This window comes from Cygnus atratus, chromosome 18 (assembly GCF_013377495.2).
Source record: "Cygnus atratus isolate AKBS03 ecotype Queensland, Australia chromosome 18, CAtr_DNAZoo_HiC_assembly, whole genome shotgun sequence".
Lineage (NCBI taxonomy): Eukaryota > Metazoa > Chordata > Aves > Anseriformes > Anatidae > Cygnus > Cygnus atratus.
The window spans coordinates 3,722,860-3,746,030 of NC_066379.1; the positions used below are offsets into that span (position 1 = coordinate 3,722,860).

A 23,171-nucleotide genomic window follows, 5' to 3' on the forward strand; every position below is an offset into this window, starting at 1 on the left:
TATTGAAAGCTAAGGTCAACAGAAGTCAAGTGAAATGTTTTTTTTTAAGTGCATCTGATGTACGTTAAATAATCTTGGAAAGCTAAACAACCAGTAGAATGTGTTTGTGTCAAAATGGCACGCACAAAAGGACAAAATTAAGGACACATGGATGTCACCTTTTCATATCTTTTGAGTGATTAACCTTGCAACCATAACAGTGTTCCATTAATATACATGTGTGTAATTAGAAAAGTAAAAACTACATGCTGTTGTATGTTAACGCACTGATATCTACACAATTCATCAGAAGAACTGGAATCCTTAAATCCACAGCACAACCTCAGTCATTTGAACACAACACAGAAGTACCATCTGCTACTGCTACTAGCCCCGGAGGGTGATTACAGGCAGGCTGCCAGATAGATTGACGGATTGTTGATGTCAGCAGAGAAATGGTAAAATTCATTGCTCTGTTGTTCCCTTCCCTGTTTTGGGAGAACACACAAATTCCCTCTGATATAACTAAACTCTTCTCTTCACGATAGCTTTTTGGATCTGTTTTAGCACCCACCGTTCTTCCAAGCCATTTTACTCTGAACTTAGTTGCACAGCTCAAAGTTGGATCTTTTGGACTGTGTCGGTAGCCCACTCTCATTTCCACTTTTAGTTGATAACTGTCTTTACCTGGAGCCCTCAGGTTTTGACCCCTACAGAGTATTTTAGACAAGTAGGCTTTTATACAATTCTAGCCTTCCTGATAATGTTGCTCTTTATTTAGATTAAGAAGTTTCTTTCTTAACTCTACTTTTACACAGCCCAGAACTCCTGAAATCAGTCTCTTTACTCCCAGTTCACACAAAATAGGACATAGGCTTCCTCCATGTTCATCCTCAGAAATAGATTAACATATCTGAGCCGAATCTTTCAAAGAACATTCAGCAAAAAGTTTCCAAAGGACAGCTAGAATACAAAACTTGCATAAAAATATCCGGATTTAGAAGGATAAGCAACAATATACACACACATACATAGCACATATATCTAAAAACCTATATTCTTGTAGAGAAGCAGTATCATAAATCATTTATTAACCAAAAAAATATTCAACTGTAGAAACTGACACATATTTATTGAGCTTTTGCTGCTCAAAGTAGATTCCCTAGCGCAGACTTTCACACCTGCACAGTGTCCTTTCATACAGCAGCAACACGCTGGTAAACAGTGTACCAGGATTTTATTTATCTGGGTGGGAGAGAGAGAGCTAAAGATTCTAGATCTGCAATATGAACCTCAAGTAGCTTTTTCCAGCTACATAAACAATTACACCACCTTAAGGCATACCGATCAGAAAGGTTCATTCTTCCTACCACATCATAATGATACATGTTTTCTGTGCAGCCAAATATATGCTTATGCACTTTGCTTTGATGTTACTCAGAGACAAAAATAAGGAAATAATTAAGTATCGACCCAAATAATTACATCCTGCTCAAAAAGCAAAGTGGTGAAGATTTTAACAAGTAATATAATGTATTAGATGACAAATAATTTACAAAGAAGAGTTTGATTAATAACACTGAACATGGTTTCACGGAATCATGCTACTAACTGTATAAGATTATAAAGAATTTGCAAATTTATTCTTTCTGTTGCATAACTTAAAGAAAGCACAAGAAGTAAAAAAAAAAAAAAAAATCAACCCTCAAATATTTTCACTTAGGTAAGTAACACTCCAACAGAACCTCTGGAAATCACAATGAAAGGAGTAATAAATGAACATTTGAGAGAAAAATTATCACAGCTCTCAAGAAGTAAGGAGAACATAATTAACTTTCAAACTAAAAAGAGAGAGAGAATAAAAAATGTGTGCGCCAATTTTGAGTATATTCAATTTTTCACTAGTATAGAAAGCCAGACTTCCAAAAATTCCATTGACGGTCTACCAATCCAGGGCAGCAGCGAATACCAAGCACCTGCATTTCCCCATCTCGGCTCAGTAGGCAGGAGCTCAGAGGAAGAGTGTAGGAGGAGGGTGTGGACCATAGAGGAAAGACAGTAGGTAAAAGGTGAAGATATGTACAGACTGGAACGATTATGCACCAAAGGGACAATATGGTGGTGGCCAAATGAGTGAAAAATACTCAAGGAGAGACAGGCATTCAGTTCAATTTATCTTTAAAAAACGTTCCTTGGAAGTTGCAAAGCTGATAAAGAAGCATAAGCCTTTTTTCTTTGCTGTTTCTATTCCCCAAGAATCTAATCTCTTCGAACTTTTCTAACCTGTTGGCTTCTCAGAGCACCATGCAAGTCCATAGGGCAATTTATCTTATGTATCTTTAAATGGTCTGAATCACCTTCTGTAGGTGCCTGTCTCTTTGCATTGACTACAGAGAGAGGCCAGACAACTAGGCTAGACTGTCTGTCTTAGACATCTAACTAAAGTTAGAACCCAGCCCTCAGCCTTTTTCATCTTTTCATGAGGAAGTGCAATCTTTTGTTCATTTTAGTCATCCTGTGCAGCCAGCTTGCCTTTGAATTCCCCTTACTTCAGCTTTATTGTACTTTCAGATAGCTGACCAGAACAGAGCATGGTATTCCAAGAAAAGCCACTGATTTATAATAGCACCACACCAGCATCGGTATTTCCCATAACATTCTGTGCAGACTCCATAATGCAGTGATCAGTTTGGTTTTTCAGAATTGCTGCACACTGTGTTTAGAGTTTCACTGAGCTTTCTATGAAAAATATAAGCACTCAAATTAAGGGTCTACAAATTCAACAACTTGTGCAAAGTACTTTTTATTTTAAATGGACATTAGTTTATTATTTTTTTTTTACCCATATCAGAGTCTAACTGCCGGCATAACAGCCTCTCCATTTGCTCCAGCTCTTCAGAATTCCCTAATCTTATCTAAGCTTAACCAGCCTAGACAGTTTTGTGACACCCACAAATAATGCCTCTTGGCTGCTTCCTCCAGTTTCAGTGCATCTGTAAAGTAATAGATCACGTAGACAAGTTGGAGGAACATCCTGGTCGCATTTTCACCATGTTTTATCTGTAATTAGCAGTTTGACGCAGAAAGAAGAAAAAACAAGTTTTCATCTATTAGAAAAACAATAACAATAAACATAATATTGTTTATATTTATTACATTTGTTGTATTTTATTATTTATGATTATTGTTTATGTTTACTGTAAGGTCAAACAATCAAACAAATATTTCATTAAATAAAAGAGGTCCTTTACGTTTAGGAAAGCATAAAAAAAACCAACTTACCTGATAGTCAGATAACAGTTAACTCTGTTACCAACAGCAAAATAATCAGCTGCAGTTAAAATGTCTATGCCATGCGGAAAAGTGCCCTACAAACATTGTAGAGAAGAGGAAAAAAACAGAAAATAATATTAAAAAATGTAAAGTGCTTTCTGAATAGACAATGTATTGAAAATAATCCCCTACTACTGTACAACCACTGAAAAAATACAATTTAATTTCTAATTTATAGTAAAATCACTTGCGCTAAAGAGATAAAGGATATTATACAGAAGCAGCAAAATGTCTAGCTTCACTTGTGAGTCAATGATAAGCAAAGTAAACAGCAGAAGGTAATAAACTATGCAATAGCTATTTTAACACCTTCAAGTCATAGCCATGTATATATTCGTTGACTGCATTATGCACGCACAAAAAAAAATTCTCTAAAAAGTTTAAATAGATGTTTTGGATTATGCAAAGGAATGAGCTTCTGTTGCAAGTTTTCTGAAGTGTAAAATTAGGAATTGGGCATGAAAAAATGCATCACATGTAGAATAAATGGGAGCTCATATACTTTTATGTTCCTACTTATACATATATTTTATGATTTATTTGTTAATGAACTAAAGAATTGTTTGTTTGTTTTTAAAAAGAGCACTGGCTCCTAGCAAAGCCTGACACGTTGAATCCTTAAGAAGTATGATGCTTCTGACATCAATGCTCAAAAAATTATAGTTTCAGAAAATTAATTATAATCCTAAATATGTAATCACCACCTAAAATTTGTCTTTTAAAACATCAATAATATAATAAAATGTCAGATATTCAGAATTTTGATTGGCTATAACTGACTTAATATAGTACTACGCAGCCTGGCTGTGTTTTGGAATGAAGGAGGCAGCATAGCCTCCACAAGCCATAATTAAGTGCAAATGGAAAACAGCCAACTGAAAGACACTATGCTTACTTACAAAAGGGACAATCATATGATATTTAAGCAATAAGGCTATGTGGAAGTACAGGTTCTGGATATGATACAGTTTTGTTTGTTTACAGTTCACTCATCCCTTCCACATTAGGATACAGCCATGCAAAAATAGTAAAAAATATCTTTACGTCTAAGCCTGAATAATTAAAGAAGCATACAGCACAAGCAGTGGGAAGGTGCCAGCTGCTGCGGAGGTCTTTTGCTGGGTAGCATACTGCCAACTGTCCAAAAACCAAGGCCTGTAAGCTGACTGAACCAAAAGGAGCAGACAGAATATGTATGGCTCATACAAGAGATTACCTGCAAGCCCTAATAACTCAAAGATGAAATGAATGCACTCTCGAAAAGCCTCATGAAACACCAATTTGGGAAAAAAATTCACATGAGAAATACTTAACCGTGATTTGTAGCCAAACAAGATGACATACAATGAAACGTGTAAGAAATGTAAAATATGTAAGAATATACAATATTGTATATAAGGAAAAATAACAGCTAATCAATTTCAATTCTAGCTTGTACTTGGACCATGCTCTTTATAACTGGACTGTGTGCCAGTTTCATGCCGTCTCATTGCAGGTCAGAGTGCCACAGTGCATGTCAGTGAGACAAGAAAATTCCTAAAACCAAGTCCAAGAGTACAGAGGTCATGGCTTCAGAGGTCACAACTTTCATTCTGTCAAAATACTTGAAACTTACTTCTCCAATACAAAAGTTCGTCTTATTAGAAGTATGGGCTTTTGCCGATGTTTATGCTAACTATATATATATTCTGCAAATTTGTCAGTGTTTTCGCTTACATGAAATGTAATTTACAAGGCTTGTTCTTTTGAGGCCATAAAAGCAAGTTCTCAGATTTAGGTCAAGTTGCATTGCAAAGGTGAAGCAGGCAGGAACAAGGAAGTAAGCAAGGTCAACTTTTTTCTCCATGTATTTCATATCACCATTGTTACTTCAGACGGAGAGTACGTTTTAGCTCCTTCCAATTCAGAGAAAGGGTGACTCTTTCAACACCTTACATCCAGGTAAAGGACTATAGAGGGTGTATCCACTGATTAAGTAACCATTTTCCTAGGCAGTAGGGAATAGTTCAGCAAATAAAAACTTCTGAACTTCTGCAGGAACTAGCTGGGAGACTGATACTGCTCTTCATGCCATAACTTAATTATCTTACTACTAACTCCTTCTTAGCAGTCCAACATAGATGCTGAAATTGTGTGTTCAATCAGCATCTGAAAACATGAATTGCATCAAAGCAGTATTGTTAATTTCTGGTTGTAAACTAACTCTGAAAAAGTTTAAAAAAAAAAAAAAAAGCTCCACGGAACTTTTCCTACATGAAAGCATTTCTAAGCCTACAGCACCCAGCAGCCCTGTCTCTCCTGGAACTGAAGGCAGAGTAAGGTGTTTACTCCATTCAGTGCTTCATGACGTGGAATCAGGACGAGTAGTTTTGTGATGACTAACCTCTTTGAGCAGTAACTATAGACCCAGGGAAGAATCAGGCTGGCTTCTACTTATCACAGACCTAGTTGGGTCAGGTCATCAGAAATACCTACCCTCTTCCTCCCGGACTTCTCGCACCCTTTCTCTGCTATTAACCTCATTCTATCTAGAAATACAGACACTACTTCAGGACACATTGCTTAATAACCATAGCTTTAAAGGAATAATATCCTGGCTCGTAACAGAGATCTTCAGGAATGATATCTGGGAAAGCTAGACATAGCATTTTAACAAAGATGCCTTAAAGAACGTCTTATTGAAATAAAAATTTGCTTGAACCATGCTCTTAACTCTACATGCCTTGCTTTGTCAGAAGAATTCACTAGCTGAATCATTTTCCACCCTATAAGTTGTATTTTCAGCTTTATTAATTCCTGAGGAGAAACGAGAAAACTTTGAAATCGAAGTTCTTATCCTATTTGCTTCTCCGTCAAGGTTGCAAATCAAAGTTCTTTGAGCTTTTTAACAACGTAAATGTTGCTAAATTACATAGGAACCTACCACAATACTTTTTTCAAAAAATTTAGATTCCTCTAAAATCAATGGATTTCTCAAGAGCTTCTAGATGGTAGCATTACGATACAGCAAGCAAAACCCAAATACTGGGTTTAAGAATCTTAAGCCTAGCTCATTGTCTTATCACCAAACCACAGCAAAGATTGTGCAGCACACTTCAGCTCTTCCACTTTTTTAAAACTGGAATGCCAGTGGAACAAAAGAATAACCCAAACTTGTGCTTTTCCTGCTTTAAGAGCATTGCAGCTTGGAAGGTGTAGAATGGCTGCGAATTTTGCTTTTCCAAATGACTTACAATTACCAGATAGCCCATCTTCTTCCAAAACCAGAGTACTAAAATAAAACTCATATCTCGGGAAAATATCGCACAAGAACCTGCTTTCTGGTAGTGAAAATACATATTTTGTAACATTCTCCTACTCATCTTCTCCGAAGCCACAGCGTCTAATTTTGATTTGAGGTACTACACGTTTACACTCATCTCCAGAGCACACTCATGAATGAAGATTCAGGAAAGTTACCATACCTGTCTCCCAACATTCTCCTGGAAGGCAGCCTGAAGAACAGAGAACAAACACACCAAAACGAGTCAGGTTTGCTTTTTGATAAACACAAGATGAATTCAAAACACACAACAATATAAATGACCCATGGCTTTTCTTTTTTAAATAAAGTAAGCTTTGTTAATAGAACAAGCCCACAGGGTTTTTTTGTTTCTGCGTCTCTGTGCTCTAGTGTTCTTAAAGCTGTATGTTGCATGACAGCAGTTTAAGAATGCAAGTGTATTAAACTAGTCACACCCAGAAGAGTCCTTCTGAGTACTGACACAAGGCTTTGCACTAGAGTTGGAAGTCAATACTTGGAGACAACAGAAATTGAGACAGTTTGCTTTTGCCTGACTACTGCAACATCACTGGTTTATAGTAGGCCAAGTCTGATTTTTGTTCAGTGAAATCTTCAGACAAATATCAAGAACAAGTATTTGAAACGTACAATTTGAAACCACATTGAAACAGTAAAGTTACAAAATCTGAAGGCAAAATTCATGTATGTTTCTCATGTTTTCAATGAAAGAAACTAAAAATCTTTCAAACTGCAATATGACCATAAAGTTAATCTCTCTACCTGTACTGTATATAGAATAAAATCTACTCCATACTCCTTACTAGGCCTTGAAATTTCTCTCAAAAAAGTCTCCATTTTATTTTTTCTCAAAAGAAAATATAATCATAAGTACAAATAAAAACTTCTCTAAATTTTAACTCTTTTCAGAGAGAAGCGAACATCATTATCTGGACACTTCTCTTTTGTGTCCCTCCATCAACAAACACAAATCTCCAGGAATGGATAGCATTTACCACCTGACAACTGATATTTAATATACAGGGGAATGTTGAAGTCCCAATCTCTACTGAATATGTCACAAGAACTTCGACAGACAAGAGTTTCTGTATTTCCTACATAAATACAATACACATGGTAATCCACCTGTAAAAACAAAAGGTTAAGCTCACAAAGGTATCATATTCTACATATGGAGCAAGCACTCAGAACACGGGTGAAGCAAGGCCTAATGAAGCCAGTCTCCTACTGCACTTCTGAGGTTACGTCTGCTTAGGATAATGACTGCAGTTCCTGTAGACTTGCCCAGGCTAGCTCAGCTCCTGCTCACAGTGCATCCATCACAGGACACCCAACACAGGCCAACTCTCAGCTGCTTATCCACCTTGCAGGCAGGTTTAGGAGCCCACCTTAGTTTGTGCGGTGTGGTGTCATAGCCATGCTGCCAGCACTGCCCCCAAGCTAGCTGGTTTAGGATTACCTCAGGTAGAGGCTATCCTCCGCAGCAACTGAAGCGTAGATACACCCTTGGGCAACATGTAAAGCAGCCTTCCAGAACAGGAACGCGAGCTGCAGCAATGTCCTGGACTTTATCGTCATTGTACTTTAATTTCTTTAAAAAAGCTACTGCTCAAATGTGCATTACTGATACAAATGTAAAAAGGTGGGTTTGTTTGTTTGTTGTTCTGTTGTTGTTGTTAAGAGCAGAAACTTTGCTATCCAAAGAATGTAATTCTGGTCTCAGTACAGTGAAAGTTTTATTCTACTTGCAATACATCTGTAAGCCTAGGCCTAAGATATACTGTGGCAAAATCATTGGGAAAAGATCTATAGGGGCCTATATACAACATAGAAGGAAAACAGCTACTGTTCATAAAGATTTCACCAAGTTTTTTAGTTAATACAGGAATTTTAAAATTCCAGTGCTGAATCACCATTTTATTTTCTAACTCATTTAGAAAGACGATCATGAAGGTATAGAAGATACAAGTCCAGCAGCATGGCAGAAATAGTTCACATCACCTGACTTATTTTAAATATCTAATTTAGATGTTGGGTTACACCTAATTGCATAGCTTATCTATAAAAAAATACAACTTTCACCACTGCTTATAAAACCAGATAAATATTTATAAGGCAATGCTAATATCAATTTCAATTTAGTAGCCCTTAAAAAAGTTCTGTTTGTTCCCACAAAAATTGAAGAAGTACTAAAACATTGTATAAGTCATGATTTTAAAAAATATCAACCAACCATGTCTAAAGAAAACCCTCTCTTTAACATGTCAGAACAGAATACAGCCCTATCCAAGGTCTCTTATTCATGTGATCATTCTTTATAATGATTATTCATGAAAGAGTTGCAAAAGTCAGCTCAGAATGCGTTTAGAGCTTCAGAAGAACAGTCTTGTTTTATTCTCCCTAACCTCAGGGTTCAAAATATCTCTATATGCTATTGTGTTTTATTGGCGCTCCACATTATAATACATCGCATACTGTAATAGATGGAAAATCTAGTAAAACATGTTGTTTATTTAAACATGCATTTAACCGTAGTAATGATTGGGAATAATTAGGACTCCCAGGTATTTTTCTTCAAAATTGTAGTAATGCCTGGCAAACAAAATATTTCTTTGCCTGACTTTCTAAAATGAGTAAAGAGATTTTAATACTTTCATAACTATAAATCAAAACAATCCCAAACTTCCAAACTTTGACCAGCTCTAAATTATAATGTACTAACAGGGGAAAAAAAAAACTAAAAAAAAACACTTATTGACTGGAGATAATCAAATTACAGAATACTTGATATCCTGGCTTAAACTACAACAAGAAAGTGAAAAAATGTCTGTAGGGTGTTGTACTTACTTGAAATATAAGCACAATCTTCATTAAGCTTATAGCATTAGTAAATGTATCTGGTTTAGCACCATATTTCATGGTCAAACAGTTTATGTTTAAGCGTAGAATCATAATGAAAACTACTGCAACTAAAGGTAAGCAGTACTCCTGCAGTGGGAATCATGTTAAAAGTATCTTCTTTATACACATTACCCACTGACTCCTACAATTCCTATAGAGCAAATACAGTAATTTACTTTTCACCGTCTACTCTATTACACTGCTCTGTGCTGGTGCAGCCTCACCTTGACTCTCGTGTGTAGTTTCGGGCACTACAATATAAGGACATAAAACTAATTAGAGAGCATCCAAAGGAGGGCTACGAAGATGATGAAGGGTCTAGAGCAGAAGATGTGTGAGGAGCGGCTGAGGTGCCTGGGTTTGTTCAGCCCAGAGCAGAGCAGGCCGAGGGGAGGCCTCATGGCGGCCTGCAGCTCCCTCACGAGGGGAGCGGAGGGGCAGGCGCTGAGCTCTGCTCTCTGGGGACGGCGACAGGACCTGAGGGAACGGCATGGAGCTGGGACAGGGCTGGGTGATAGGAAAAGGTTCTGCACCCAGAGGTGGTCAGGCACTGGGACGGGCTCCCCAGGGCAGTGGTCACAGCACCAAACCTGAGTTCAAGTGTTTGGACAACGCTCTCAGACACAGGGGTTGGTTTCTGGGTGGTCCTGTGTGGAGCCAGGAGGAGGACTCGATGGTCCTTGTAGGCCCCTTCTAACTCAGGTTATTCCATGATTCTATTATTCCACATTCCTTTATGGCTTGCACGGTTCTTAGGGAAGGCAAAGCTACCTTTGTTTTTCTCTGAGGATTTTATTTGAATAAAGTGACTTAAATTAGCCAAGAATGGTAAATTCTACAGTTTCTATAATTTAGGAGGTGAAGCCTGGGGGTAAGTAGCAGTACTGTTACTCTTCAGTTGTACATTATGCAAAGGATATACCAGTACTCAGAGACCTACAGCATCTTAGCTTCCATGCTTTGGTTTTAACCTATTTAGACAAGATGATTCCTGATATGATTACACAAGAACGGACTCATTTCCCTAGCAACTGTGCTGCTCCTTCATTCAACAACTTGAACTCTCGAGCAGGGGTGTGGCTAGAAAAAATAAGGATGCTGTACAGGTATCCCTGATTTATTTGGTTTTTTTTTTTTGAAAGGAATTCATAGGGAAGTTTGGTTTTTTAGGAATATGGACACCTGTGCCTTTGACAGGCATTGTTTGACCTTGTGTTTGCTTCATAGGAGCAGCTATTACTACAGTTACCGGGTTTTTTTTTCAGTTTGAGTTGTGTTTTTTTTTTTTTTATCTGTTATACAATTTTTCTTTTTACTTTTTTTCTTTAGAAAGCTAATGCAATACATACAACACTGACTTACATCTTCAAAGATGAGATGTTACTTCTTTCATCCTCTCAACTCTAACCTATCTTCCGATAATCCCTTTCTCTTGAGAAGAATTATGCATTTTTTTTCAGTTTTCAACAGCACAAGTATCTTCTACACAGTGATTTCACTTTGGTTTCAGTACTATTAACCAGATAATGATATCTGCCTAACAGGTGTATCACTTTCTTTAACAAAATTCCCCGTCCTGTGGAAAGAGTTCTGTAAAATAACTGAAAATATTTTGAAGTTTAGTTTGAAGGAGAAAGATTATTCTAGAATTTTGCAGCTTACTGCATCTTTATAGATGCAGCAACAGTGGATGAACAATTAGAAAAGTATAACCTCATAAAACATACCACCTTGGTGACTTTCTTAAGATACAGAGTCTGTATATTACTAAACCTTTTGTCACACTATGACTAGAAAACACCAGGTAACTCTTTCTTAAATACTTTATGTTATCCAACATGACAAAAATACAGCAGACTGTATTGTAAACTGTGTCCATAAATCAAGATATGAAACCATGGATTATATAATTTAGAATCTAAATTCACATCATAATTCGAAGGATTTAAAGAAAACACTTTTCTGCTCACTACACACACATATATTGCTTATAACTGTAGTCTCAGATGAACATGCTACAAATTATGAACTTAAAAAGCAAAACCAAAAAATAACAAACACAGGCTAGGATGTGGTAACTTACAGAAGCAGCTCTTCTGCAATTAACATCACGATCAAATACTGCAGCAATAACCAACGCACTGAGGAAATAAAATATTGATTATAAGTACCAAAAATAAAAGAAACATGCAATATCGTTTCATTATTTAGGATTCCAAGCAAAACATTCAAAATACTCTCTAACTAGCTTTTTTTTTTTTAATATAATTCTAAACTAAAATTTGTGTTGAAACAACCATGTACTTCCTTGTTTCTGTAGTTTGCTGTGGACTTTTCCATGGCATAAACAGACAACTGCCATCCTACTACAGCAAAACAGTTTAAGGAATATACAAATACATTTAGCTACATGGAAAGGTTTTATATTTTAGATATAGCACGAGTATAAACTTGGACATATCTAACATCTCAAATGCGAGACAGTGCAACTTTAAATTAAAACTTGGAAATACAGTTTCTCAATAGCCAAATACACAGTAAGTCTTAGGTAAGGCTTAAGCAAAACTAAAAGTTAAGCAACGGAAGCTTTCAGCTATCTGTACAAGCATGATCACACGATTTAAGTAACAAAAAAACAGTAAACAGTATGCGAATTCTGTTTAAAAAGTGACACTTTAGGATAAATTGCAAAGAAGTTTTTGAAAAAGCTGACCTGTAGATATACAGGTGTGATTATACAAAAATATTACTTTGTGAATGAAATCTGACAACCCTCCACAGTTCAATTCTTTTTACTGCAACAGAACCACATTTAAAAACCTGCCACAGAACACAACAGAGAGAATACATCCCAGGACATGAAGTCTACAGCTTTAGAAATCCACCTCCAGCATTCAGTTAACTTCAGTGACAAATAAATATCACTTCAGGAGAATCACTTAAGCAGAAAATTATTCCTTTCAAACTCTGAAACTCTTCATTACATTATTTATTGACTCCAGGCAAAACAGGAAATAAATACTGGCTGAAAAGTAATTCCAATATAGCTTTGCTTTAGCATAAAGATATTAATTACACTGATAATATCAAACTTCCCTGGGTAATGGCTATCAGTTTCCTTACAGGGCAGGAACTATGTTCTTAAAATTCACTGAAATGCATAAACTGAATTTACAGAGGCAGTAGTGATTACCTCCATTAAGGGAAACAAGAGACAGAAAGAAAGAATGAAATAGAAAATAAAACCCAATAAATGTAACATTTTACTACAGAGGTGTAAAAATTGTTCTAAAGACAGTAAATCCTTTCTTATTGCTACTTGCATGAACAATTCCTCTCCCTGCCACAAAGGCATCAAGCGATTACAAGACAAAAGGAGGTCATCCATGTGATAGCAACTGAAGAGCAAATGTTTATGAAGCATTCCATTAGGAAGAAGCTTACATGGCTAATTGTAGAAAGAGTGCTGGGTCGAACATCATCTTCATACGTTAATTTGCTTCTCTGGCATACAGAGAAACTTAAAAATCTTTTTATAGGAACATTTCGGAAGGATTTCATTTTAATTATAGAACACTCAAAACTAAAGAACTGGCTAGAAATGATCCTGGAAAGCAAAAAGAAGCAATTTTCTGCTGGACGTTTCCAATTATATGGACTATATGATAAAACATGATTTTGTCTGTTACGCAAAAGTTCAATATTGTTCTATTCTGAGTAAACAAAACCAAAAAACTCATCAAGCCGGGAAGCTCAGCAAGCAGAGTGCTGCCCATACTATGTCAAAGGTAGCCTGACGTTAAGTGTTGCAGAGTATTTCAGAAGCGCTTTGCTGGGTCAGATTGAAATTCTTCCAGGTCATTGTTTTGTCTCCAGTGGTAGTGAAAAGGGACACTTCGGGCTGAGTGTAAGCACGTACATGTTAAATATTAATATGCTAATTTTAAAAGCTATGCAAGTCTTTCCAAATTTCAAACGTTAAAAGTTTGTCACTGGAGAATAAATACTGCTCCTTGCATTTCATATTTACACTTAAAATTTGGTTTATTAAATATGATAGAAAACAGTTTCAGATTGTTATATACAACATGAGTTTCTGGCCGATGTTTCTGCTTATAATTAAACAGTACTTTTCAATTTTTCTTATTCTTCTGTTACCTCAAGAAAAACTTGTATAGGTAAAACCAGCAAAACAACATACTGTCTATGCAATGCCACCTGAGCTATTCAGTGCTGCGACTGAAAAACGTGTAAGAAAAAAAACAAACAAACAGGAATTCTGTCATTATCACCCAGCCATATTATATTCATAAATCATACTGTAGTCATTGTTTTATGTTAATCCTTTCAGTAAAAGTATTTTAAACTTATCAAACTACATGAATAATTTTTTCAAGATAATTCATGTTTTAAAATGCAGGCACAGTCTGCTGCAACACATGGATTAGCAAGGAAAGCAACATGCCTAAGATGAAACATGTTAAAGGTGTCTTCACCTGTCTGCTTTGTCGTGGGAGTTTATGTGATACTCCACCAGGATTTCCTAACATAAAGAAACTGTTTATGTCAAACAAAGTGGGATATTTTTTAAGCTAGTTAAAGAATCATGTCTTGACTTGTCTGAAATATACCACACCTGACTACTAACAGGTAGAGCAAAGAGTGGTTTTGCATCTCGCAGTCTCTATGAAACACCTTTTGTAGTTCCTTGAGGTATATTTAGCCTGTAAGCACGACTAGCAACTAAGGGTACAATAAGCACACAAACAGATTTTAAAAAGCAAGCTGCAATTCTATCAGTCTACTGATCATTCTTGCTTTTTTCCTGCTCCCTTCAATTTACCCCACGTACTCACTTAACTGGCTTCAGGGAAAGTTAACAGGACTCAGAGGAGGTTACCAGCTCACTTCTTCAGCCCAACATTGATTTCATTTCCTTCCCCCAACAAGCCAGAAATAATCAGAGAGCAGAGGCCAGCCAGGTGATGGGCATCAGCACACAGAAATATCAGGTTTCCCTCTGCTTGTAAGTACTGGATGTACCACCAAGTAAGTCTGAATTTCCTTTATCACCTGTGACAGGTACACTATACTCACAAGCAGCTTATACTATTGCTAACCTTTGAGAATTTACTACTATTAATTCAAACATACCACCCTGAAGCTGTGGGAAGAGAAAAAATAAACTCTCAAACCTCTTGCCAATTTGGCACAAAAACAAATTCCCTTCCTGAACTCAAAAAAGGGAAAAGTCTGACTTGTAACATCACAGAAAACTCTCTTCCTTACTAATAGCATTAGGGGAGGGAAGGCTTAACAATCATCACAAGCAAAATGGTTTTGAACAATCCCAGCAAGTTAAAAAGAGGAGGCGAGACCAGCATCTGCTGAGAGCTGCTGTTGCAAACAGCAAAAAAAAACACAGCAAAAGGCTGTTGCAAACAGCCTTCTCATACCTCTTTAGTTGTACCAGTACCCCAGTTGTGGCTACCTGGTGAACTGGATGATGAAAACAGACCGAGGCTCAACTATACATTTATTTTTAATCAGAGAAGCTACCCATTCACTTTATCACTTGTGGCCGTGTTATCCTCAATTGCAGGAGCAATAGAGATGAAGCACACAAAAGTGGCTGCTTCAGCCAGCATTAGTAGGGGAAAAAGCCCTTCAGACCAGTCTCAGGTTTAATTTCTTCTGTTTAGATAGGCAAGGAGAAAATAGAAGAAAATGATAAACACAGTGACCAGTCCCACTTTTACACTGCACACTTGCAGTCCCTTCTAACCCAACTACTTTCTGCTAGCCAAACCCCCCCCACTTTTGAATCCAGAGTTACACAGTCAGTTACAGTCTTTTTAGCACGTTGTTGTTACACAGAGATAAATGTCGGCATCTTCTACGTGTTACTTCAATCCCAAAGTTTTGGAGTAAAACATTGGAAGTAAAATAAATACACATATAGAAGAGAGCAATAAAGAAAACGCTCGGGAGTTGCAAATTAAAATGCTGCTATTAAAAAAAATAAAAAAGCCATATGATGCCCCTGCAGGAAATAAGTTTACACAAGTGCAAGACGCAGTAGGCACAGAGTAGGCTCTCCTCTGAAGGCAACATTCACATACATGAAAGAAAAAGCTATTCTTAATATTTCATCATGGTACAAGATGTAGCTCAAAGCAATGCTTCAGATTTCCCCAATTCTGCAGGACAATCTTGCCCTGGAGCAAGCTACATCATTTATCCATAGCCACACCTTCCTTTTTTTTCCCTCTTCAAAAACAACACACCACCGCAGGGAAGGCAAAGCTGCCTGTACTCCTACACTGTACGCACGTATTCAGATCCCTCTAAATAATGATCTGTTTATTGATTACCTAACTAAACCATCAAATGATAAATAAAACTATATTCTGACCATGCAATAGTTTCATATAATTATGATAGGCAGCAACAATTTAATTTTTAATTGCATAATAGAGCAAAAGTATATTTTCCTCTTTAGTTTTTGTTTAGGTTTTAAACAAAATAGCTCTGCTTCTTAGTGTGCACTTGCCACTTTACAGACAATAATTTCCACACCCAAGGGGGCAGGAATCAAATTACCTGCATTTCCAAGTTATTAAACTATATTTAACTTTCCTCATAGGTAAGCTTAAAAAGAGTGTATGCATGTGCAGACTGGGAGAGAAAAAACATCTCAGTCAAGCAGTGCTTTTATGAAGATATGCCTGAATAGCAACTTCAGTATGTGCAAGAATTTCAAAATGTAGTAAAGTGATCCTGCATTAAAAGTGAAGTTTCATCTACTTTGCCAAGAATCTTCTTTTTGTGGTCTTGAAGCTTGAATAGATCATGCAAGGTTTTAGAAACCAGTTTAACTGGACTTCTAAAAAAAATAAATAAACAAATGTTAGTAAGCGTATCTTGTTGAAATATGGATAGGGAAAAATACCAACAGATATGTAAAAATTAAAATTCTCAGGCAAGTATTTCTAATAAGCATCCTCTGTCTATTTTTTTTTCTTAAGAAGAACGGTAAGAAGAGTGGTCACTGTTTAACCATTATACCCACTCAACACCTTCTAGTTACCACCAGTTTTTCAGTGCACTTACTCTACTACAAAGGCTACCTTGTCTCTTGACCCTGAGCGTTCTTACCAGGCAACCAGCTACTTATGCTCCAAGTTCAGCATTATCTCCAGCCAGTTCAACAGCACTGTTAAAGACTGTGAACGAAGGATAAACCATTTGCAATTTCTAGCACCAAGACAACGCAAACAGTTCAGGATCTCAATCACTTATTACATCTTTTTAACGAGGTACTAGCTTTCTTTGCAGGTAAACAATTTATTATTTTTCTTTAAGAACCTAATAGTTTGTATTCTCATATAGGCAGGTATTTTTGCTGTGTAATTCACCTTACAATGGATATCATGTACTTTGTTTCAAGATGCTGAGTTCTGCATTTTTTTTAAGGGTAGCAACAATTTGCTTGTGGCTAGAAGTATGACTCTTCTTTAAGTAAAACAGTGACACACCTAAGGCTAGATTTAAAAAAAAAGAGCTGTATGTAATTATTGGCTTGCTGACACAATAGGTGAAACTGTGTGTCATACCCTATTTGAATATTTTTTTCCTACTGTTTCTCTTTGCAGTGGCAATTCTACCTTCAAGAGCTGATTGTGTTAAGAAAAGGTATGGCCAACATAACTACAAAGATTTTTACTTAGAGCCTTACTATAGCATTAATACTGGCTAAAACATTGTGCAGCTTTGTTATAAAACTAAACGTATAAATCACAACACTTTACAACTGAAAATAATAAATTTTCAGTTCCCCCTAGCTGTCTACCCTCTGTTTCATTCCACTCCACCAACTTATTCCGCATAGGTGAAGCTGCAACTGGTAAAGCCACAGTGGTAACTTGTATTACTTTAGGTAGAAGACAGCAATTATTTACACCTGGAGTCTTCCTAAAAAAAAAATAGAACTTATTTCCAGAACAGATTGAAAGCTAAAAGACAGGAGGGAGCTTCTTCAGAAACACAGCACTCTTCATAAGTGTGCAAAAGCTTTGTAACAGTAAAACAAAGTACCACAAATCATGGAAAATCAAAATAGTCAGCTTGCACCTACATATGGAGAGCAACATTGATTTGCAGTGTGGTAGGGCAAAAGGAGTAAAAGAAATATATTGCTCTAAGCATCATGAATGGAAGAAAAATTCTGAAAAATGGAAGAACAGAACAGAATGCTGATAAACTGAAGGTTTCTAAATTTGCACTTTGGCTTTAAAGTTTCACTTGGAACAAGCTTTCCAGACCTTTAAACAAACCTTAAAGTTGTTCAACTAAGAGGATGGAAACAGAGAATTTACTTCCATAGGGCTGCTGACCAAATCTACAAAAACCACTTGCTTTGAACAAGACCTTACTATTGGATTGCCACACTCTTCCTCAAGTTTTGCTTGCAGCCTGAATATAAATGTATTCCTCCTGGTTTAAAGATAGCAGTAAATAACTTTGCACTGCCGTTAACACCCTCTTAGAAGTATTTGGTAACATTATACTCATTCTGTCACTCTGTCTTCATTGCTACCATCATCTGTGCAGGTTGGATTTTAAAAAGCTGGCTAGAATAAAAAAAAAGACACACAAGCCAAAATGCAATCACTATTTCACTGTGCAAACATATCTTTAGGTACCTTTATATTAATAATTTACATTGCACTCAACTGGAAGACCATTTAAACATGACCCTTGAAAATAAAATATTTCCTTAATAACTTATTAGGGCGAGCATCACTCACTATTTCTAGCATGCTTATAACTGAATCACGCATTTCCTAGAGTCCCAATTCTCTTTCTGAAAATCATCCAGCAGCTGTAGATGGCCTCACATTCCAGAACAGCTTGGTGTTACAAGACTTGAGTCTCTAGACTGTTGTGGATGAAACATGATGAAAATACCATGAAAAAGCTTTACCAGAGACACAACGCTAAGAATCTTAGCATTTTTTTGCCTGCTTACTTTGTAGAAAAGATATAACAGCATTAAAAAGGAAGGAAGAAGAATAGCATTTGGCTTCCAGAAATGTGACAGCAGATTCTTAGACAGAAAGATTTTATCAAGGTCTCAAAAAATGCCAGGAGCAGGTACCACACAGGTAGGAGACACTGTCCTGTGACCCTACGTGAAAAGGCCAGCATTGGAAAGTAAGAATACAAGGATGAAAAACAGCAAAGACCAGCAAGGGGAAGGTGCGCTAGGCTCAAGGAATAAAAATGGATATGTAGAGTATACAGACTGTCCCAAGGAACCTTCAAAACTGGCTTTAAAGAAGAAGGAACAACACATTTTCTTTGGGCACCTGTTGAGCTAAGTAAGCAGTCCTGCATTTCCAAACAAGGCTGTTTGGGTGTGATTGAAATAGTTCTGCCAGCAGTCTGGAAGAAAGGCAGCACTAGAACTAGGACTAGGTTTCCAGGACCTATAAATATACAGTCCTTATATATATATATATATATATATTTAAAGGTAATACTAAATGACTACTGATTAAAAATCTGCCAATGGAGACAAAGATATCTGAGTTGCTGATATGAGAGCACACTAAAAGTCTGCCAAGAAACTGTGAGAAGCTACCTCTGTGTTTACAGTGCAAATCACCCATTAAAGACACCTGGAAATGTCAGCAAATATGCTGCCAACAAAAAGACTACCTACTGAAGAGAGAATCCCACAAGACTAGCAAAAATCGGAGGAAAAGCATGAGAAGAAAGAAGGAAAAAAAGGAAAAGGTAGAACCAGTTTCTAGCTGCAGAAATATCCTTAGCGTCGGGGGAACCTGCACCAAGTTCTAGTCCACCGTTACAGCATGACAAATGTTGACTGGGGTACCTTCTGAAAGTCTGACTTCTGAGTCTTTTGAAACAGAAAGAACAGACTGAAAAAGAAGTACTTGCATATTTACCCTTTCAACTAAAAGTTGTTTTGTCAAAGTAGTCATTCTAGACTGTGGTACTCTATGAAAACAAAATATAACAAAAGAGAAAAGAATTCTCACATGTATTTGTTAAACTTAATAAGAACCTGCTAACAGTTGTAATAAAAATGCTTTTTCAGAAGTGATATATTACTAAGAATTCAAAATCACCACGTACACCTCAAGTTGTTACCATAAACTGTTAGTATAAACTGGAAGTGATTTAATTTTAAGAGTATTCTTACTTAAACTTTGATCTTCAACATTTCAGAAGGAAAACTACAACTCATACAGAAGTATCTGGAAGTTCAGAAATGGGTTTTTAGGAGATCTGAAGTCTAGTTTATTCCTTTAGACCTAAATCAGCTCAACTTGCAAGTCAATATGACATGCTATGTTCTTTGCACCATACAATCTGATAAAGTACCAAAACTCCTGGATCATTAGATACAAGTGTGCATCTGAAAAAGTAAGAAGTAACTTCTCTAAGTTTTCTCTTCTCCTTTGATCCCATAAAGCAGCTCTGCAACTTCAGAGCGTGTGTGTGCGTGCGTGGCCAGTATCTAATTTTAAATGTCTTAAAGATAGGGTATTATTCTCCCACATTATTAACTTCTAGAGGATACAGCATGAGACTACTAGATTAACTTCTAGTTCCTCCTTAGTTTTGAACAGATTTTAAAAATTAACTGTACTTCGCTCAGTTTCTTATCGCAGCAGCTTACCTTGAAATCTGGTTAATAAACGGAATCAGTTCTGAGGGATCATAAGCACGAGCAAAGGCCCAGCACACATAGCATGCTGCATCTCTCACATTGGAACCCACGCTGCATGATCCCCTCTTCTCATCATACGTCAGAGCTTTCAAAATGACAGGAACCACTGTGAAATGGAAAAGGGCACAAAAGCAACAATTAGGACCGTACAGTGAACCAGAAGAAAGGTATGAGAGTGATCATTAAAGAAAAGACACAGGGTGAGCCGTGTGTGTTCTGAAAGAAAAAAAGAAAAAAAGCATTAAAATTTTCATTTTAATATACCATTTTTGTTTCTTTGCCAGTAGCCATTTACTTTTTATTCCAATCCCATATAGCTCAATGAGGATTAAAGCAACGGGTTTCCATATGAAGTTACACCTTAATTCTATAGCATGTTATTCAAAAAAATCTACCATTTCCATCAGAGTTACTATCATGATAAAAACTTGACGTTCTTTAGTCCCAATATGCTGCTAAAGATAAAAATGTAATACAGATACGAGCAGGTTTATTTCTCTTTTTTCTCCCAGGTAAAAGGAGAATTGAGTAGTAGACTCTAGAAAATGCTAGAAATCTAGAATTGCCTCACAGAAAATGCTTTTTAGCAACAGCCTTGTGTTTGGGAATTTCCCTTAAGAGAATTAGAGTACCCGCTGATTATTTTTAACAAAGGTTTATAAATATATTATATATGAGTATCAATACCAAGCCTTGTCTGGTCACAGCTGCACTGGAAAACAAATATCTGCATCCACATACCCTCATTTGCCTGTAGAAGGATTTGACCAAGTATAATTACTAAGTATTTGAAATGTTGACTCCTCTTATAAAGTAAACCTTTTAGGCCCACTATTTTTCAAGTGTATCTTTGTTTATTTAAGGAAGACTGATATCATTTATTACTCAGCAATACATGTTTAGAGTCAATTTAGAGTCCAAGTAATTTTCGTAGGGTTAGGTAATTTTAGAGTCAAAATTTTGAAATGTCAAATTGTTAAACTACTGGACTACAAATGGTACCGTAACAACAGCATCTATCGCTAGAAAAAAATACTTCCTAATAAACACAGTATTGTAACTACCATAAAACAAAAGATTCAGTACTCATCTATGAGCAGCCACCATTTATCACAGCAAAAGTCCTACCTTGACAAATACTTATGATTAACAATGCCTGTGAATCATCAATACATCAATCTTGAAAGGGACTTAAGTACACTCTTTGCTTACTCTTAAATCAAAGTGACAAGTTCACCGTTGCTCTTTCGTTAAGCAACTTGTGATATATGATTCTGCGTAGAGCTGTCGAGCGACTGCAATGCAGTGTTTTAAGTTCAAATCTCTCAGCACTGCCACACTGCACAGGGCATGAGGACAGAATTTGCATAAAACTGCAATGCAACCTAGAAATGCAAACAGGTGGGCTTTGCTCTTATTTCTGCTTCCACACCCAAGATTTAACAGAAACTAAACCAAATCCCAGACTAGAAAAGGTCCACTCTGAGAATCAAGCAGCTTTTAAAAATTAACGTGTCCATTAATGTTTCCAGCAACGATTTAATGGATAACCTGAGTGACTTCAGATAGAAGATGTTTTAGGCAAAAAGGCCTACAAGTCATAGACCTTGGTATAACACATCTCTGTGCCACATTTTGTTGAGGAAGCCCCAGACAAGATGCTGTCACACAGCGTAAGCCCAGACTAAGCACTGGAAACAAATGACACTTTTCTTTTCTTCTCTTTTTTTAGTTTTAAATCATATTGGGGGAAATAGAGAAAATAGGGTAGTAAAACAAAAGACGAATGAAAATCCTAGAACCTTACCATAAAGGTGTTATAACACAGGTACTATTATAAGCAACAAAAATAAGGTTGGGAAACTGAGCAGAGGGAAAACTTCACTTTCATGCTTGTAGGTCCATCAAAACTCTAGAAGTCGTTTTTTTCTACAGATAAGGAGAGCCTTCAAAAACTTGAAGAAGAATTCTCTTTGCAGTTCTAGCAACACACACTGTGGCAGTTTAACAAATACTGTATGTATGCAAGGCTCCCTGGAGAGCTTCCTCCTGGTATCTGAAAATCCAGAAATACAATTTGAATATTTCTCTCTCTCTAGAGATGTCACATCCTTGGTAAGTAAATAATGCCAGGAAAAAAAAAAAAAAGCCTTTGGGGTGTGGGGGGGATTTATCTTGAATTTCTTTATAGTATCAAATTTATCAAACACATCTTTATTCCTTAGAAAAGACTTGTCACAAGATGATCCCATTGTCCCACTGAACAAGGGCTTAATTTCACTAGCAAACTGTGCCTAGATATACTTGAGCAGATATAATCACTAAATAATTAAGCATCAATGTATTGCTACCTTAACCAAAACATAGGCACCACAAGTGGATTAGGGAAGCGTTAAAATACCATTTCAATTCATTTTAACCTAATGAGAACAAAAAAGTAAGCAGAAGGATGGCCAAAATATGACTACTAGGACTGCAAGCACTACATGTGGATAAAAAAAAAAAAAAAAAACAGCAAAGCAATTCCCATTCAAGAACAATGATACAGCAAAGATGGATGCATATTTTGGCACTTCTCAGTTCTGAGAGAAACTGCAATAAAAATCTTTAAAAATGTTGACTGGCTTGTTTTGAAAAATGCTACATCAACTGATGAAAAAAATGGAATTAGCTGGTTCTACAGGAACACTAAAACAGACGCCAAAGGCAATTTTGCAAAGCTGCTGCAAATTTCCTTCAGCGTGAGGTGATTACTCCAGCTACTTCAGACAGCTGTGAGCATGGTGTCACCTCTCTGCAGGCTGAACAAAAAGCAGAAGGACCCACGAGTGGTGCCTTGCATTTGTGTTGTCTGACATGGTTTTCAATTCAGGGCCTTCGTTTTCTCCATGGTAG

The 23,171-nt window shown here is 36.7% G+C and overlaps 1 protein-coding gene across 1 annotated transcript in view; it reads right to left on the reverse strand.

Moving 5' to 3' along the window:
- TBCD (tubulin folding cofactor D) overlaps positions 1-23,171 on the reverse strand; it is a 132,836-nt gene that overhangs the window by 57,482 nt on the left and 52,183 nt on the right. The window contains exons 15-18 of the mRNA XM_035561857.2: positions 20,226-20,382; positions 11,598-11,655; positions 6,777-6,806; positions 3,262-3,347 (exon numbers count right to left, since the gene is read on the reverse strand). Of these exons, the coding sequence (XP_035417750.1) occupies positions 3,262-3,347; positions 6,777-6,806; positions 11,598-11,655; positions 20,226-20,382 (331 nt within the window). The remainder of the gene's footprint in view (positions 1-3,261; positions 3,348-6,776; positions 6,807-11,597; positions 11,656-20,225; positions 20,383-23,171) is intronic.